At 40.9% G+C, this 19,738-nt stretch overlaps 1 protein-coding gene across 2 annotated transcripts in view; it reads right to left on the bottom strand.

Moving 5' to 3' along the window:
- Nucleotides 1–19,738, bottom strand: part of cacna2d3a (calcium channel, voltage-dependent, alpha 2/delta subunit 3a) — a 159,239-nt gene that overhangs the window by 56,006 nt on the left and 83,495 nt on the right. For both annotated transcript variants that reach the window (XM_036008563.1, XM_031316557.2), the window contains exons 5-9: nt 12,061–12,223; nt 8,380–8,511; nt 6,784–6,995; nt 5,582–5,656; nt 209–298 (exon numbers count right to left, since the gene is read on the bottom strand). In XM_036008563.1, the coding sequence (XP_035864456.1) occupies nt 209–298; nt 5,582–5,656; nt 6,784–6,995; nt 8,380–8,511; nt 12,061–12,223 (672 nt within the window). The remainder of the gene's footprint in view (nt 1–208; nt 299–5,581; nt 5,657–6,783; nt 6,996–8,379; nt 8,512–12,060; nt 12,224–19,738) is intronic.

The following is a 19,738-nucleotide window of genomic DNA, read 5'->3' as shown; positions in this document are numbered from 1 at the left end:
ATTAATTACAGTGTGCTAATTAATTTTGTCCATGACACTGTTTCTTTTCTGTGTGTATGTGTGTGCATGTAAGTGTGTCTACGTGCGTGTGTGTGCGCGTGTTCCTGTGTGTGTGTGTGTGTGTGTGTGTGTGTGTGTGTGTGTGTGTGTGTGTGTGTGTGTGTGTGTGTGTGTAGGGGGGGTGATCATGCATTAGTGTATAACTTACGTCACCAAGAAGATTGAAGGCCTCAGTCAGAGCTATGTCTAACATACCAATGCCTTGAGCAAACAGCTTGTCGAGGTGCTCCCGGAAATGCTGAGAAAATAACGTGTGGGAAGGAAACATTACGATCACGGTGACAAGAAGACCAAACAAGAGTGAAAAAACACAGAGGGAGAAGGAATTAGAGGAGAGAGAAAAAAACAAGAGAGACAAAGACAGGATAACAACGGTAAAACATGTTAAAAAACTTGATTTTATTTGCTCATAACACACAGTGAAACAATATATTTCACTGAGCTTAATTCACCATCATTTGTGTGTGAACAGAGATTGCACCAATGGTCTAATGGGCTCTTTAACTGAGCCCTGAGCCGTTTTTTTTTGCGGAAAACATTGCGTTGGAGTGAAATGTCACATGCTGACTGAAAGAACTAAAATCACCTGTTTTCCTTCCACCTCTTTTAAGTTGATGACCGGTCAGTCTACTGTTTTTGCAAGTGTCTGAGTCTGTTCATAGGTGTGATCGTGCCACAAAGGGTGCATTATCTCTCTGGCAATTACAGTAATGATGAGTTTAATGTTGTCAGCAACCTAACAGGTCTCATTATTTGCAACAGCCTGGAGGCAAATCCCACACACACACACACACACACACACACACACACACACACACACACACACACACACACACACACACACACACACACACACACATACACATAGACACACACATAGACACAGCCCATTATCCAATTCAAGCTATTGAATCTGTTTAGATCCAGTTGTTGGTATTTCGAACATTTCCTGTTGCCTCTGACTAGCTCTGTCCAATTACCTGCAAACAACATTTTCACCTATGGAGGTGAGCAACCCTCTTCTTCCCTCTCCACTTCTATGTTATCAATGGCAACCAAAGCATTACATACAAGATATGATTATTTTAGGGTCTAGGTTATTTTACTACACCTTTCTTTTCACTCACTTTACATTAATCTCCTTCATTCTGCTCCTTCCCGATTGGAGGAGAAATGTCTCTCAACACACAGTAGGGGGCCCAAGCAGCATAAGGCCATATTAGAGCCTGCTCACCGGGGAACAAACATACACACACATGCAGGTGTAAGCTTCAGCAACACACAAATAAATATGTGCACAAAAACAACCTCCAGCGTCCCTGACAACATCTCCATATGGCAAAAAAACCAACCTTTTCTTTGACGTGGATAAAAAGGTTAATCGGTTCCAACAAAAGGCTGTACCCTAGAGCACGGTAAAATTAACCTGCTGTGTGTGTGTGTGTGTGTGTGTGTGTGTGTGTGTGTGTGTGTGTGTGTGAGAAAGTTAAGATTGAAGTGATTTGTCTCAGCACAGTGGGCTATGTTCAATCCCTGGCGCAGCAGTGAACTAAAGTGGCAGATTCAGAAAGTCTGTTTGTGTGTGTGTGTGTGTGTGTGTGTGTGTGTGTGTGTGTCTGTTTGTGTGTGTGTGTGTGTGTGTGTGTGTGTGTGTGTGTGTGTGTGTGTGCGCGCGCAATCTTAATGTGCCCAACCTTTTGCAAGAAGGCACTACAAGGCTCTTAAAAATGTACACTGGACATCAAACTCTTCAATGGTTCAGACCAGGGCTGGACTGGCCATCTGGCATACCAGGCATTTTCCCGGTGGGCCAACGCTCTTTTGGGCCGAATCGCCGATATATATATATATATATATATATATATTTTTTTTTTTGGCTGCCCAGGCCCATAAAGAACTGACAGCGGCCCATTGGTTAATTTTCTTTATTGACATTGGACTGACCTAATCAAATCCAGGAACCTGTAATAGGTATGCTTATGCTGGAAGTTTAGCATCCACACACAGGGACAACACACACACACACAGCAGCACACACACATGCAGAAGATTTCAAATAATAATATTATGGTGTAAATCCTCCATCATAACAGCAATGCTCCAAGGTCCAAACGCGCCTGGCTTTTAAAGGGAATGGGAGATGAGCTCTGATTGGTTGATTGCATGTTACGCCCAAAACACCCCTCTGATTAATGAAGACACTAAGTACAACCCTTTAGAACCATGACCCCGGAGCACCGACCCTTTTTATCTGCCGTCAAACTAGCAAAAGTGGATTTGGACACGCCCTAAACACACCTGCACCATGCGCTTCACGCCGTGCGCTTAGATCGTTAAAATAGGGCCCTAAGTGTTTTAGATGTCAGCAATGAACATGATATACTGTATTTTTCTGTGATTGATCCGATCTATGTGTGCCTACATTTGTAAGTATTTAACTTTCAGTGTTTGTATTACAATAAATAAGTTAATTTCAACATGGAACTGTTTGTTTTCTTTCACTTAAGTGTTATGTGATATATTATGCCTATTCTTGTATTAACTAAAGCTAGAATATGTATATTACAATCAGTGGTACACATTACTATGCTAAAATAATTAACAATAAATTTAAAAAGCAATATTTAATCAAACAAAATAAATGGTGATTTAACATGAAAATAATGGTAACCCTGCTGCCAGTAATTTCCTGTTTTTTCTGTGATTTATAGTAAAGTCCTGTTAAAAAACATTACGGGAGTGCACTGTAAAAAAACATAACATGAATAAACTGTTAAAATAACATGAAAATAATGGTAACCATGCTGCCAGTAATTTCCTGTTTTTCTGTGATTTACAGTAAAGTCCTGTTAAAAAACATTACGGGAGTGCACTGTAAAAAAACATTAACATGAATAAACTGTTAAAATAACATGAAAATAATGGTAACTCTGCTGCCAGTTATTTCCTGTTATTTAACAGGGAAATAATTAACAGTGCACGTTAAAATGGACAAAGACCACCAAAGCACAAGGGAGGTGCAGAGAAATATATTACTAATAAATTACGGGAGAAAAAGATTAAGAATCTACAGGCGGATGCCTCAAAATGTGCCAAAATTTCTGACATGTTTGGGAATTGGGGCTGTAGTAGCTGCTTCAACATCAGCATTACCTGAAGTAGAGGAAGGAGGAGAGGTGGCTGGCTATACAGAGAAGCAGATACAACATCATGACAGGGAAGAAGCAGAGGAGGAGGAGAGTGACCATGACAGGGCCATGGGAGCAAGTGAGGAAAAGATGAAAGAGAGAGTAGTTGACAACGTGGTAAGGAGTAGGCAAATTAACAGGGACTCTCAGGAAGGGAGGCTGTGTGTGTGTGTGTGTGTGTGTGTGTGTGTGTGTGTGTGTGTGTGTGTGTGTGTGTGCGTGCATGCGTGCGTGCGTGCGTGTGTGCGTGCGCGCGTGTTATGTGCGCCTCACGTCATAACGACAACAAGCAGTTTGGCTGTAACATTAAAGTTAGTGGCTGTCAGGTAACCTGTTTAAGCTTACACTGAAAATGCTAGCGGTTGGCCTGTTGGGTAGCTGAAAAGTCGATCTATAAAATCAGTGTTGATACGAGCATCAGTGTTCCTTGAATTGCTTAATTAGCTCTTTTCCAGGGCATATACTACTCTCAGCTTTATTGTAGCTTTTGGGAAGGGTTATGGTTATGGTTATTGTATTTAGCAGACACTTTTGTCCAAAGCGACAAAATATGAATCTTACAATAGTTAAAATTAAGTTTAAGTCTGAAGTTTGGATCTGTCACCTTAAAATATCATCAAAAAGAGGCTGCCTTTTCTAACCTAGACATTGCTGATGCTATTTGAGCTGCAAATAAACCATTTATTATTTCTGGGATTTCTGACTTTCGTTCTACTTTAGTTAGTTACTGCATGTGTCATCTGTTAAATGACTATCTATGACATAACTGGAGCAAAGTGCTCAGCAGACCTTCAGTCACATTTCAGAGGACTGCTTTGAGTCTAAGCCCAACAACTGTTAGATAGAGATAATGCTGGAAATCATTAGTGTTTACTTTTAAGGCTTTAAATATTAGCCTAGAACTACTGCGCATGTAAGTAATAATCAGACAGGTCAAATTAGACAAACAACTACTCATCGTAATATAGCCAAATTAATGTGTGTCTCATGGAAACCTGACAACAGGTATTTATGACCCAGTTGAAGTTTAGGTATTTTGTGAAGACAGATCAGTAAGTTTAAGTCTCCAGTGTTACAGTCACTTCCTGCCCCCAGCTGATGTAAAAGACATTAACTGTATCTACCAGCGCAGACTGCGCGCACACACACACACACACACACACACACACACACACACATATAATTCTACATACACATGATGCATAGAAAGTAGTCCAACAGCTGCACCCCAAAGATTAGGCCTGCACTAGAGGTGATAGAGGTCATTGAATTTAATTCCATTTAGAAATGACATTTTAATATGGAATTTTAAAAATAATTGGGAAGAGATGTACATTTTAGTGGGCACCTGGAGAGAGTACAGTATACTGTAGGCAATAAAGAAGAGATCAATCAGTGTACTGTACATACACATAAACACATTTAGACATACAAACATTCCCCATAATATTTATGCTACTCACTGACTCAGGAAAAGTAAAACCATAAGAGTACTGCATTGCTACAATTTAGCAATGCACAGCTATACACTGTCGGAAAAAAGTATAAAAAAAAAATGCAGCAGAACCAGAGATATATTTTTTTTTAATTCCACACATTCTTCTTCTTTCTTGTCAAAACCTACAGTACCCGCAATGCACAATTTGGTCAGAGAATCGGGTGTGTTATGCTAGTAGCGGCTAATGTAGCCTTGAGCCGCTAGCCTCAAGCAGAGATGAGGAGTGAGCTACAGAGGTCTGGTACGCTCATTTCTTTCTGACACCACAGATCGAGATTTTCTATTTCATTTTTAAACTTCAAGTGATCACAATTTATCAAATTTTGCATAGCCCCCTCAGGAGCCGCACAAGCCTTTATACAACTTTGTTTCACGCCCCAAGACCTGTAAACAGACACTAATGTGTAAAATCAGTGTTCTCTTTTAAGGACACGTCACCCAGCTCAGTCTCTACTCTCTCTCTCCTGCCATCTGGAAATCGCTATCAGAGCATTACCAGTCGCACCACCTGGTTCACTGGTCCAGAGTCACTGTCTTTCCACAAGCAGGCTGATTAACAGGTCTCACACACACACACACACACACACACACACACACACACACACACACACACACACACACACACACACAAACATGCTCAATGTAGAATCATGTGATTACATGCCGTAGGCAATGTGCAATATTCATACTGCATACTGTCTTAAGCCTATACCAATATGTCAGTTAAACCTTTTCATATTAATGTGTATTGTGTGTAATGTACAATAAACCATTAATGACTTCTAACTGATTGTAACAGGAAAAAACAACAGGAGACAAGGAGAGAAAGACTTACATCTTTGTTGGTGACATCTGCTTGGACCAGAGTTCCATTTAGGCACGGCTCTACATAATGCAATTCCTCATTGTACTAAAAGAATACAAAAGGAATAATTAAAGTAATAATCTTTGTCACTTTTAATTGTGCTGTATATACAGAAATGTTTAAAAATGCAAAATGTGAAGATGTTAGAAACTTCACTCATTTTGATGGAAAGCACACACACATGCACACACTGTACAGTACAGTACACAATGTATCCAGTGCCTGCCATTCTGTGATAATACTCATCATTTAATGCATGTATGAATTAGACTTCAAAGTCCAAGGAAGGGAATGGAAGTGTGTTCCTCCACAGCCAGCAATTTTGTGTCTATGTGCATATGCATCTGTGTGTCTGTCTATGTGTGTACTGTATGTATACATTGCAGCTTGAAACTAACTCTCACTGCAGATACTTTAGACAAAACCCATAACAACTTTAACACAACTGTCTTCTATGGGAGAGTTTCCTTCATATAGAAGGTAACACAGTTAATAAAGCACAAATAAAAAGAAGAAAGAAGAAACAGATGAGTCAAAATCACACATCCTTTTAAAGAGTGTTAGGGGAAAAAATGTGTTTCTGCCAGATTGTCTAAATCCTCTTTTCCTTTATTTTTCAAAAGAATAATTTTCAAAATAACATGATTAGGATAACAAATGATAATGAAGACTTTGTTCTTTGGAGAAAGAGAATGGAGGCTGGCAAAGTGACTAGATGCGTTTTAATTGTGCATCAAACACATTTGCAAGTGCGTGGTCATGTACACACACACGCACGCACGCACGCACACACACGCACACACACGCACACACACGCACACACACACACACACACACACACACACACACACACACACACACACACACACACACACACACACACACACTTATGGAGTTTCATCAGACTGAGATTTGATAACAATGGTTTGGGTGCCTGAGGCAGGATCCAATCACAACTGTCTCTTTTGCAATTCAAATCTTCATTCAGCTGACTGCTAATTGGTTGTGAGCGTGACAGGAGAGAAAGCTGATTTGTTCCAGCATTTCCTCTGATCTGAGGAGGAGAGGATGTGAGCCTGTGTTTGTGTATGTGTGTGTATCTATAAAAAATGTAAAGGTTAAGTAGTATATGTATCCCCCTCACAACTGGGTGCATATCTGTGTGGACTTACAGCAATGATGTTAAAAAAGTCATCATCCCCAAGAGTGTCCAGTATGGAGGAGACAGTCTGCCTTGCGATGGTGAGCCTGAGACCTTTCATGCTGCCACTGACATCCACCAGGATGACCACATCCTTTGGAGAGGTGGCAGCCTGGATGTACCACTTCCGGTTACGACAGTCAAAAGCTATGACCCCGTGTTCATCCGGCTTCCACTTGATCCCTTGAAGAGACAGAGTCAGCATCACAACTCAAAAGATAAACAATGAACTGCAATAGTGCTAGAGTTAGAAAACAAACTGTTACCTTGGCTGAAAGAGATAAAAGGTGGCCTGGTTCTTTGAGCCCTAAAAAAAGGCTAAGCACATTGCTTTTTCTGTCATTTTTCTAAAACATTCATCTGTTTTTAAGACTTCCTCTGCCCCTACTACAGTCTGCTAATTTTAGGCATTCAGTTCAGCCGAATACATATTATCTCACTCACTTCTAGTGGCATTGGGCCATGCAGATATGTGAGATTTTTGCTGACACCCCAGTACAATGGAGGTGAATGTACAAAACAAACACCCTAGGGTGAAGAAGAAGGGTGATTTAAACGAATCCGGCAACGACAATGTCCAATTGAAGAGACAAAGAGATTCAGGAACTTCTGTCTGTTAGGGTCGACACCAAAATCGTCAGACAAATGTAAGGAACGGCAAGAGACTCAGTAGTTTATTACCAAATTACACACCGCCTACGTGACCGCATCATATCCTACGTCCTGCATGCTCTACCCAGGCACCACTCCTCATCTAAACCAAACAGAGGATTTTCAGTAATTGAGAACGCGTGTGACACCGACAATCACCTGTTGTGTGCTATGTGTGAGAAAGGGAAACTTCGGACAATGTCCACACTTGATTGGTCAGACACTGTCCAGAGTTCATATAAGAAACGGCTTAAATAACCCACAAAACACACTGTTTTCACAGTAGCAATTTCTTTCTAATGTTAGTGAACTTAAGGGAAAAGAATAGAATGAATTTAGAATCTGTATGCAGCAGTGAATTTGGAGGCCTCCAGTTCAGAAAACTAGCAATGGACCTTGGAGGAGGCCTTTTGCTGCAGAGATGATATATGTAAGATGGAGACGTGGGCGTGTGATATTAAAAAGCATAACTAAAAACACTTACATGCAGGTTCATAAGGTCAGACGATAAAAAATAAGAAAGAGAATATTTCCATTTGTTTTTCCATAGTATGTGCCACATAGAATATTATAATATTCACCAATTACATTCAACAGGCTTCTTTTCATTATTATTCTACTCCTGTTCTTATTCACTCCACTTCAACTGAAAAAGTTAATTTTATCCATCTTCTTCACCCACGCTCTAATCTCAACAAACTCTCTCACCTGTCTCTCTTTACCCCCCACTCTCTTCTTCTATCTACTCTCCCCCTTCTCCTCTCTCACACCCTGCTAGCCTCCAGTCTCTAGCTGTCAGTCACTGAAGATTCTGCTTTAGGGAGACAGCAACTTAATTACAAACACACAAACACACACAGCCACTACCTAGCAGTGCTCCACACTCACAAACAAACACAGACACACACACACTTACCTGGGTACTGCCTGAAAAAGCCCTTGGCACTGCCAAAGTACTGCCATATGAGTGATGGGTCTCTCTCAAAGTTATCCACAAACACTTTATTCAAGGCCTCAGACCAGTACACTCCGTTGACGATTGCAGAGTCTAAGGATTAAAGGGAAAAAGAAAGAGAGGCGAAGAGAAGCATGGAGAGGAAAGAAACAGCACAATTTGAGTAAAAAGATTAACATTGTTTTACAGGCGAGGAGGATGGAACAGGTATTCTCTAGTGCCTGCTCATCCACTTATATCGTATCATACACTGCACCTCCACAGATCACTATCAGGACCTATTCATTACACAGTGAAAGAGTTTGCAGTAAAACAGAGTGAAAAGATTAAAGTAAAGAAAAAGAAAATTAGAGAGATTAAAAAAAGAATAGGAACAGAAGAGACTGCCTTCCCTACAAAGGCAAAAAGCAGTGACTATATATTTGAGTAATAATTTCGTGAAGACCTGAATCTGACTTTGGGATATCTGTTTTACTATTGTGCTATTGTGTATACTTTCTGTGAAAACTCTACTGCATTCTGGCTTTGTATTTGCTGCTCAGGCTGCACCAACTACACTGTGGTTTAGTATCTCTTACACCCACCATTGCACATTGTGCACTATCTGCCAACTAGACAGCTAAAGCAAAGAGCTGCATCAAGTGAAAACCATGAGATGGGTAGACTTTACTAAAACTAAATTTCCTTATTGATTTTTCCTCAGTTGTTGTCTGCGAAGGAAAAATATTGATTTTGATAAACTGTTATCTTGTTAACTCCGTTTCTTTATTCCACACAACTTGATGAGGAAGCAGCTAAATCCAATCATGATGGGGGAAAAACTCTTAATACAGTTAACTAGGTTAGCAGATCCCAGTAGCTGCCATCTCAGCTTTTGACTCCGGTGGCTCATGTGCATCTACTAATAATTCTATCTAAACTGATTGTGATATATGGTAGGGCATATCCAATCATTAAAACTTCTTTTCAATTTACAGGCTGCTAGAGTCAAGAATGTAACCGATTTGCGACTAGGCAGCCAAGCTTATTACAGCTGCTTATACTACCACAATTTTGCTTGGTTCAGAAGCAGGGTGGGGAAGATGGAAGCAGAAAAGAATGAGCAGACAGACAGACAGAATCATACAGTAGGGCATATACACAAAATCCTTTTAGAGAGAGATAAAAAAAAAGAAAGCCGGGAAGGCAGACAGAAAGGCAGGCAGAAAGGAGCCGGGGGCTACGGTGTCCCTTTAGGGAGATACAGTCAGGATGTTACAACAGTCAGACAGACAAGGACCTAATGGACAGAGAGAGAGAGAGAGAGAGAGAGAGAGAGAGAGAGAGAGAGAGAAAAAAGTAGATAACAGGTTTCCCATCATCGCCTACGTATGCTGGCAACATTGTTCTGCTGTCAACAGTCATGCCAATAAGCCATGATCGAATTAGTCCTCTGGAAGCTAGCACACTAAAACCCTCTCTTGATAGTAAACACCCATCCACCTCTATGGAGTGAAGTGGAGAGGAGGCTGGATTTGATCCAGGCCCCATTTACACAACAATACAGTCACTTCTGGTGCAGTTTGAGTGTCTATTACAATCTGAACTCATCATGATGAGGGAGAGAGTATGGGATCTACTTTTTCCCCTAAACTGTCATTTAAATTCATCTCAACTAATGCACTCCTTCATTTAATCTGATCAAAGGAGCTCCCATGATTTTATATAATCACACATGCACTTGTACTCAAGATTGAAAAGTAGAACTGAGTAGGTTACCCACTGCTGCACCAGTCATAGCGAGCTGAGCTGAAATCAACTTCACTTTCATAGGTTACTTATGACAATTAGGGAGGAGGGTATTAACAAGAGGAGCAATGAAGCATGAGTAGAAACGGGAAAGAAGTGGGAAGCAATGTGTTTTTTTAGTGCATGTACTGTGAATGTGAACACCTCTTCATCTTAAGAGTATAAAGGTTAGTGCATGGACATTAGAGTGTATCGACCTGCTATAAATGTGTGCATGGCTTCGCTGCGTGCATGGTACATGTTCATGTCATGTAGCCTCATAAAGTATGATGGTGTAGGTGTGGTTTTGGTCGCGATGTTCGGAAGATGGATGTTTGATGTGGTGTGTTCCTCCTGCGATTAATCTCTGGGGGCGTGCAGCTCTCTGCTATCTTGGACTTAACCTCTAATTCATCTTCACTGCCACCAAACCATTTACGATGTGCACAGGCCGCTCTTCAGCAGCATAAAAAAATGTTCAGAAGACAGTGTCTTGCTACTACGCGTGGGGAGGGTTTCAGAAGCACGGATGTAATTAGACAAAGATTAGCACTCGTAAAAGAGCGTAGCCTCTTCCGTGATTTCAGCGAGAACCTTGTTCCAATTTGGATGCAATGAAATGCAGCAGCAAATCTTGTCTTATATTATTATAATTCACTGTGCAGTGTTTAGGTATCTGACAAATTTGTATTGCTAAAACTGGATATCCTGGATCACATTTCATCTTCTCACCTGCACATGTAGCAACAAACGCAAACCAACACGGCCTCTTTTTTTTTTTAAACGCAGTGCTGCTAACTTAACCTGCTAAAATATGTCTGCTTGAGCAAGCAGTAGAGACACATGAAAATTCCTTGTTAAAAATACTGATTATGCTGCATACTGCATGAATGTTTTTGCAAATTTATTCAAAAGGAGAACGATTTAATAATATTTCATTATAAAAAATGAAAAAATAAAAAGTTTTGAAGAAACATTAGCAAACTGTTTCCTTCCCCCGAGTCACTTAATCTTCTTTTGCAGAACTGTGAAACTTTGCCCACCAATGAGCTCCCTGCAGTCCCAGCCAATACATCGACGTTATCACTACCAGTGAGCAAAACCTGCAGATTTAAAACTCTAAAGCTCTCTCGCTCTGTGTGTGTGTGTGTGTGTGTGTGTGTGTGTGTGTGTGTGTGTGTGTGTGTGTGTGTGCAATTTTACTCATCTGCCCGTGAATCAAATCAAAATTACTCATCCTCTCCCTGTATCGGCCTGCCAACCTCACTCTCCTAGCCCTTTCATTCAATTCCTTTTCCATTTCATTCCCTCTTCTCCTGTCACTCTCACTTGCTTTTTCTCTTTTTTTCACCTAGCTGTAATTAATCTGTTGCTCAAACCTTCCATCAGTCTGACTTAACCTACTTTCTTTCTCATTTGCTCTCTCCCTCTGTTCCTCTCTCTCTCGCTCTCTCCATACAATTTCTTTGCCTCTCTGGTAGCTGGGTTAAGCCGACATGACATTCACTCTGTCCACTGAGCATGGTACAAGGCCATGACTTCATGGGTTGGACTTGAGTGGATTGTAAATTAGCGGAATGTCTGATTATTTAACAGCTAATTAATTTAGTCTGTGGTAGGGGTAATCCAAAGAGTTAGAGTTAATGGACTCAAAACCTCCTCCGCACACAGGCGTACATCCATGTGCACCAGCACACATACTAACTGTTGTACTGATTGTTGGGGCTTCAATTATCTAAATAATTGAAAAATTCAGCAAAAAAAGTCTGTTCATGATAGGCTTAGACATATTGTACTTTATAATGGTGGCGTTAAACTTATCTGCATACATGTATTTTTGAGACCATTGTAATACATTGCAGGAGGTAAACATACCTTTGTTGTACATGTTGGTGGGCACCTGGACCACGCTGAGACTGAGGTTGACTGACAGGTTGTTAAAGTGGTCATTTGGTTGCAGGATGAATTCTCCTCCCAGCTCTACGCTGTTCCCCACATCATCCACCTCATTGATCAACACTGCATTGAAGTATTCATACTGGAGACATGAAGAAATAGATATAGACATTTCACAAACAATTAAATACACCTAAATACTGGAGTATCTGTCATTCAGAATCATGTATCTTAGTTTTGAAATGTTCGACTTGCTGAATCGTGTTATCACTGTTTAGAATGACTGGGTCACTGAAGTGCTGAGTCAGAGAGTAGTTTGCGTACTGAGGTAACCTGAAGCCCTGGATCATCCCAGACATGCACGATGTTACAGCGGAAAGCAGCTGAGTTAACAAATCTCTCCTGAGCTCGCACACTCCCTTCCTAGCCAGATGCTGCATGTGGTGCTCTGCCTGCACTGTATTTTAGTACTGCGCATACTGGGGAGACTATTAATAAATCATAGAGAAAGACAAATATAGAGCACATGGCTCCCTGCATCCCAAAGGCTCTGAAGTCTGAGGTACAAAACAGGGAGCTATAGCCGAGGCAGAAAAAAAAGACAACAAAGAGATAAAGATCCTCAAGTGATTACATTTTTTTAGAATACATTTTAGAGTAGAGCATACATATTTGTGTATGTTTACATGTCAATGATCTACACATACACCAACAGAGGGAGTAAAACTAAATGTTAATGTAAATTCAAACTGAACCTGGCGAACTTGTCATTAATTTTTTAAGGTGGCATCTTCATTTGTGTATTCATTGTTTGCAATTTAGTCTTGAAAAGACTGAAAAGCTCTCATTGTGGTTGCAGTCCATCATTGCAGGAGCACAGGTGCAGTGTAAAATTGTTAAAGGTCCTATGACATGCTGCTTTTTGGATGCTTTTATATAGGCCTTAGTGGTCCCCTAATACTGTATCTGAAGTTTCTTTCCCGAAATTCAGCCTTGGTGCAGAATTACAGCCACTAGAGCCAGTCCCACATTGAGCTTTCCTTAGGCCGTGCCATTTCTGTGTCTGTAGCTTTAAATGCTATTGAGGAGAGTAACGGGGCAAGGTGGAGGGTGGGGGTGTGGCCTTGACCAACTGCCATGCTTCTCTCGTTTGCACGCTTGATGTCTCTCTCTTTTTCTCATGGGCGGGCCAAATTCTCTGGGCAGGCAGAGAAAGGGGAGGTAACCTTTCCCCTTATGACGACATATAGGGAAGACTGGCCCATCTGAGCTTACTTTTTCTCAAAGGCGGAGCAGGATACCCAGGGCTCGGTTTACACCTATCGCCATTTCTAGCCACTGGGGGACCATAGGCAGGCTGGGGGAACTCATATTAATGTTAAAAAACCTCATTAAGTGAAATTTGCATGCCATGGGACCTTTTGTTTGTGCCCATGTTCAACATATTTAGAAGTCCTGTTTTCTCATTTGAAACTAATTTACTTCCAACTGATCATTAATACATAATTTAGGTTAAGTGTCATCAGAAGAACAAGCTTTATTTCCTACTTATATATATTAATATATTTTACTGTTCTTACTGTCAATAGCAATGGCAGCGGCAGCAATTCAATCCATTCGATGCGCAGGTGAACGGTGGTGATTACATGGCTTAAGGCCACATTGATTTATCTTGTAATGACCAAGAGAATAGGATTTGAAAAGGGCCTCTGAGGAGAATAATTTGCCATTCTCAAGAGTACAATACAAAGTCCCAGTACATGTGCTATCATTCAGAGGGGGACAGATACTCCCTGGACTTGATTTTTCAGAGACTGACAAGTCTGCAAGTCCAAGTAAACGGTGATTCGGTGCAGAGAAAACAGCATAGAGCACACATTTAAAAGTAACCATACCTTATCTATTCATCACCAAACCCTGACACAAGCCCTTGAACAAATTGTATTGTCCTACCACTCACTTTGGTGGACTCTTTCCTCTGTATGCCCCGAGAATTACTCATCCCACCACGTACTTTCTCTTTTCTAGCACCAGTAACCTTCACTTGGGCTAAATCTTTCCAGCTCCTCCTGAGGAACACCATCATCCCCTCAGCCCGGTGCAAAACACAGATAAAGTCATCAAATAGGCTGGCAAACACAGTGCCTATCAGTGTAATTAATCAGGCCTGATTAGACTTATTAGCCTTTTATCAAGGGGAACACTGCAATTTCAAGGTGAGGGAGCACAGTGTTGCATACTTCTGCCTATATTTTCTCTCCTTCTTTTCTTTCTGTTTTACCTGCCTCTTTCTACCCCCCCACAAAACCTAAAATATGTTTTCAAAAGAAGAAGATTTTTTTGGTGAGTGACAAACCAAAATACTAGATTAAAAATGAGTGGGTTGGGTAGGCCAGAGACCTAGTAAGATTCAATAGACATCAGAGATGGGGACTCGTGTCTGAGACTCGGACTCGAGCCGCACTTAAGTCGCACAAACAGTGACTTTAGACTTGACTTGCGACACCAAGTCCTCCCAAAGTTGTGCCTTTTGTCATTAGTTTTGCTTTCAATAACTTTGTAAACAGTGGCAGTAAGCGAACAGCTACATGCAAGGTTTGGGGCACCAAGATAAATGATGCCAGATCAACAACGTCGAACTTCATCAGGCATCTCAAAACGCACCCAGATAGGTCAGTCACTTGCTAATGTGAAAGAGACGTTACATTTAGCATATATTGTCACAGGTAACAAGCTAACCATCGCAAAGTGTTGTGCTAATGCTGGGAACAGGCAAATTGTATCTTTATAGTTGTATCCATATGATGTGACAGACTAAAGACTCTGACACACCAACCCGATGGCCGACCTTCGGCAGAAAAGGCAGTCGGACTGACCCCCCCCCCCGAGTTGATCGAAAAAGTGCCTCGGAACACACCGAAGCAACGCCGACTTGAGCGTACGTTCTGTGCATGCGCGAGACGTAATACGTCTCCATAACAGCAGGCGGCGCTAATCTGTATTGTCGCCCAAAAAATGAAAACCAGCAGCTGATTGGACGAACGCGTCACGTGGGTCTGGCTGCTCCTGGATTTTACAACCGGGCATAATGGTGGCTTCGTTCGGAATACAATCTCATATTTTACGAAGATAGTTCACCATACGTGTTTCTGAAAACATTTTAAGCGAGAAATAGGCCATGCAGTTGCTGAATCTGTCTTCATTTCAGATCGACAAAGGTCAGTTTAAAAGATTTTCGTCAGATTTTGAGAGTCTTTAGTCAGGCTCATCCCGCTCGTCATTTCTGGGTTAGCGCTCCACCAATCAGAATGGCCACTGAGTCCGACTGCCCGCCTTCTGATTCAACATGTCAAATCGGCCCAAATGAAGGCCGACGGCTCCTCAGACTGACGACGGTACAGAACACACCGAACAGACTCAAGTCACTGACCTCCCCAGACTGTCCGACGGCCGATAATCGGGTTGGTGTGTCAGGGCCTTTAGGTTAATATTTCACCAGGTCCCAGGGCTAGACTATACAATGTCCTAAGTTGGAGACCTAATGTAAGTTCTGGATGTAACAAAATTAAGCTAAGCTAGCTCCATTAAAACATGTGTGATATTTTTCCCATCACAAGTTCACATCCACTCTTGGCTGCAGTGCCCACATTTTATTTCAGGAAAAAAAAAAAAAAACATGATAGAAACGTTTTCCGTACCGTAACTATTTCCCCCACAGAACACTACACATGTCAGTTTTATGCAGATTTTATTAGTGGCAAGCAAAATAATTTCCCATGTCCATCTACAGGTTTATAGAATTCACCAATGCTAAAAAAGGTACTATTGGAGAGGGACAGAGCAGCATTGAGTCATTCATTATAAAAATGTAATGCATGATGAGGTTGGGCTTTACAGCCAGCTTGTAACACAGACAAACAATGTATTCTTTGGTGCAGATACCAAAATGTTGAAAAATACAGTTATGAAATTGAAACAGAGTTTTTAATTTGTGTTTCTATAGATTGAATTGCAGTAGACCCCATAAAGTTATCCTACAACTGATTTTGATACAGTACTGTATGGATGGTAGCTACAGGACATGCTTTGAATTAATAAGATTTAACAATACAGTGTTAGGGACAGATCAGATGGCCAGAGACTTGAGACTTGACTTGGACTCGAGCTCAAAGACTTGAGACTCAACTTGGACTTCCAAAAAATGACTTGTGAACATCTCTGATAGACATACACATGGGAAAATGCACTGCCAGTCAGTGTAGGACAGGGGTTTCTTCAGTCAGTACAAGACATTAGTATGCAACTCACTTTTTGGTCTTGAACCACCAATTGTGAAAATCTGATCTACACTGACCTTTACGAGGTTTGGGATACCATTTTCTACCACCAGTATGGTACATATTTTTTTAGTGCAACAGGGTAAATACAATCCAAATGAGTCGACTTTGACTATAACTGCTTCAACCTTGTGTTTTTAAGAATAGACCAAAAACAATTAACAGTTAAAACATTTTCAAAATGTCAAAATGACTTTAAACCTGAAATGTCAGCTCTGACAGTGCGCCTTCAAGCAAGTATGTAAGTAAGGATTTATTTACGGAAGACTTTTCAAAACAAAATTTTAAGTGCTTCACAATAATATTATTCAATATAGTAACAGTCAGGAGAGTAACAAACAAAAAAAAAACATTAAAAAAAGAATTTACAGAACAAAAAACAAAAGCAAAAACATCAGTCTCCATATTATCTTTAATTACACCATACAAAAGTAATGAAGAGGGGAGGAAGTCATTGAAATGGAAAAGAGGCAAAGACGTGAGAGCAAGAGAAGAAAGAAAAAAGGACAAAGATAGATTATAGGCATAGGACAGGACAGATGAGGCAAAAAGACAGAATAAGAAATTATAGAATACGATAGGACACGATAGTACTGGACAAAAGGAAGGACATGACAGGATACGAAGAGGCAAGAAAAGGGTCACGCTGCTGTGTAGGTGACTTATCTGGTTACTTTAAAGCAACTATAATAAATATTTGTATACCAACAATGGATCACATGACTACTTGTGTGTGAAAAGGGTATGCTGCTCATAATGACGAACCCACAGATAATCATCACCGACTCCGCAGTTCTCCTCAGTTACAGAGCATTATAGCATTTTTCTCTCTTTTGCAGCCGTTTCTAAAAAAAAAAAAGTAAGCTTCTTGCCAGAGCGAAACCCTCAAGAGTTAGTTGAGTCAAAAAACAGAGCAAAAAGGAGACTGAGTATCAGACTTATAGTCGCCAGGTGGCCAGAAACACGACTTCAAATAAATGTGTGTGTGTGTGTGTGTTAGAAGTGTGTTAGAAGATGGGATTAAGTAAGTGTATACTTCTTCCCAAGTGTTTGTTATTATGTAACCATGCTATGCTATCTATATTATTATTTTATGTATGACCTAAAAGAAAACAGAAAATCTTCTGTTTTCTTTTACATGTTCTTAATAAAAATTTCAATCAATCAATTGTGTAAAATAAATTCAATGTGTAAATAGACAACTGTTTGCTAACAAGTTTGCATATCAACTCTGAAGGGAATAATATGTTTAATGGGCCTAATAGCTTGTGCAACTTTTGTAATGTTCTTGTCAGGTCAAACAACTTGTTTGAAACAAGCACCTTGCAACTGTTGCCACTGGCATGAGAGAGAGTCTTGTGAAATAAAATGAGCTTGCAGGAATGACGACCTTCGAGTGGTGGGAAACTCTGGCACAGAGAATGGCTTACGTGTCCTATTCACCCATCTCTTGCTTCCTCTGTACCTGACCTCTCTGCATCTGGCAACTGTATCTTTGTTCCCTGCCAAAGAGGGCCACAGTGTCCAGAGCCAGCCTTACTGTACACCTGATTATCACCTTCACCGCCTTTCCAGGTCTCTCTCAGTATGTTGTTCTCCAGTCTAAAGAAATCCATATAAAACACATGTAGAGAATACAATGTAAATTCCACACAACCAGTACTTTACCTTTAATTAAAAATGTGCCCTTTAGTACTTCTTACCTTTGTGATTGCTCAATTGGTTTTAATTAGGGCCCGAGCGCCGACAGCGGCGAAGGCCCTATTGAAACTGAAGGAATTTATTATTCCTTCTTTCTTCCAGCAAATGAATCACCTTTTTGAGGGGCTTAACATACTCAAAAACTCACCAGAATTGGTGGTCGCATCAAGCCTGGTGAAAATGTTTATATTTTAAGGGTTTTGGGTACAATAAAGCTCATTGGAGCAATACCCTAAACCCAACAGGAAGTCCGCCATTTTGAATTAAAAGTTCAAAATTTGTGCGCTTTTGGCCATTTCCACGTCGTACTTTAACGAATTCCTCCTAGAGATTTCATCCGATGGACTTCAAATTTGGTCTGTACCATCTCAACACCTTAAAGATGAAAAGTTATTAAAAGAAAAACTTTTCATCAAACGGTGTGGGCGTGGCGGACATTTTGAGCATTTATCAATGAACGAAGAAGTTGTAACTTTAGTGTACATTGTCATATCTGCCCAAAATTTCTCACGTTTGACAAGGGTCCAGGCCTGAGGACATCTACAGGCCAAAATTGACTTTTGGTCATAGCGCCCCCCGCTGGCAACAGGAAATCCGCCTTATATGACAAACCCCTATACTTTAACCATGCCCATGTACTTAGGCCACGCCCCCTCTTATGGCTTTTGAACCGTTTAAGGTAGAGTCTTGTGTGAGGTATCATTGAACTCAGCAGAGAGTTCCTTCTTCATTGGTGATGGTTTGGCCCACCCCCTATGCTTAAGCCATGCCCCTTTCATAACTGGTGACCCATTTAAGGTAGAGTCTTGTGTGAGGTATCATTGAACTCAGCAGAGTTTCTTTTTGATTGGTGATGGTTTGACCCACCCCCTATGCTGTAGCCACGGCCCTTTTAATAACTTATGACCCGTTTGATGTAGACCCTTGTGTGAGGTATCATTGAACTCAGCACAGAGTTCCTTATTCATTGGTGATGGTTTGGCCCACCCCCATATGGTTAAGCCACGCCCCCTTTCATAACTGGTGACCCGTTTAAGGTATAGTCTTATGTGAGGTATCAATGAACTCAGCAGAGACTTCCTTTTTTATTGGTAAAGGTTTGCCCCGGCCCCTATGCTTTGGCCATGCCCCTTTCACAGCTAATGAACTGTATGATGTAGAGTCTTGTGTGAGGTATCATTGAACTCAGCAGGGAGTTCCCTTTTCATTGGTGATGATTTGCAGTGTCTGAGTGCTGCGCAAATGCACAGCCGCAAGGATCCGCGTCCGCCAGTAACCCCGATGCCCACACAGGAGCGAGGGCCCGTCCACCGCTGCTTGCAGCTTTAATATTTTATTCATTCTTCGTTTCTTGGCTAATTTTGAGCCTTTAATTTTTTTTCAAATCATTTAACAAAAACAGTCATGAGTCAGATGTAGTCAGACTTTCTTTTTGGCAAACAAAATAACGTTCAGTGCAAAAGGACCAATGACATATACTTCATTTGACCTCAACCTAACATCGTGAGTGAAAATTAGGATACTTAAAATTGGGAGCTTAGTGTACACAAGAAGTACGCACACAGACAACGACACACATACTCACACATGGCACACAGAGGCAGAGTCAACTATACCTG

The sequence above is a fragment of the Sander lucioperca genome, chromosome 12, assembly GCF_008315115.2.
Source record: "Sander lucioperca isolate FBNREF2018 chromosome 12, SLUC_FBN_1.2, whole genome shotgun sequence".
Classification (NCBI taxonomy): domain Eukaryota; kingdom Metazoa; phylum Chordata; class Actinopteri; order Perciformes; family Percidae; genus Sander; species Sander lucioperca.
This window is presented reverse-complemented; position numbering and strand designations above follow the sequence as displayed.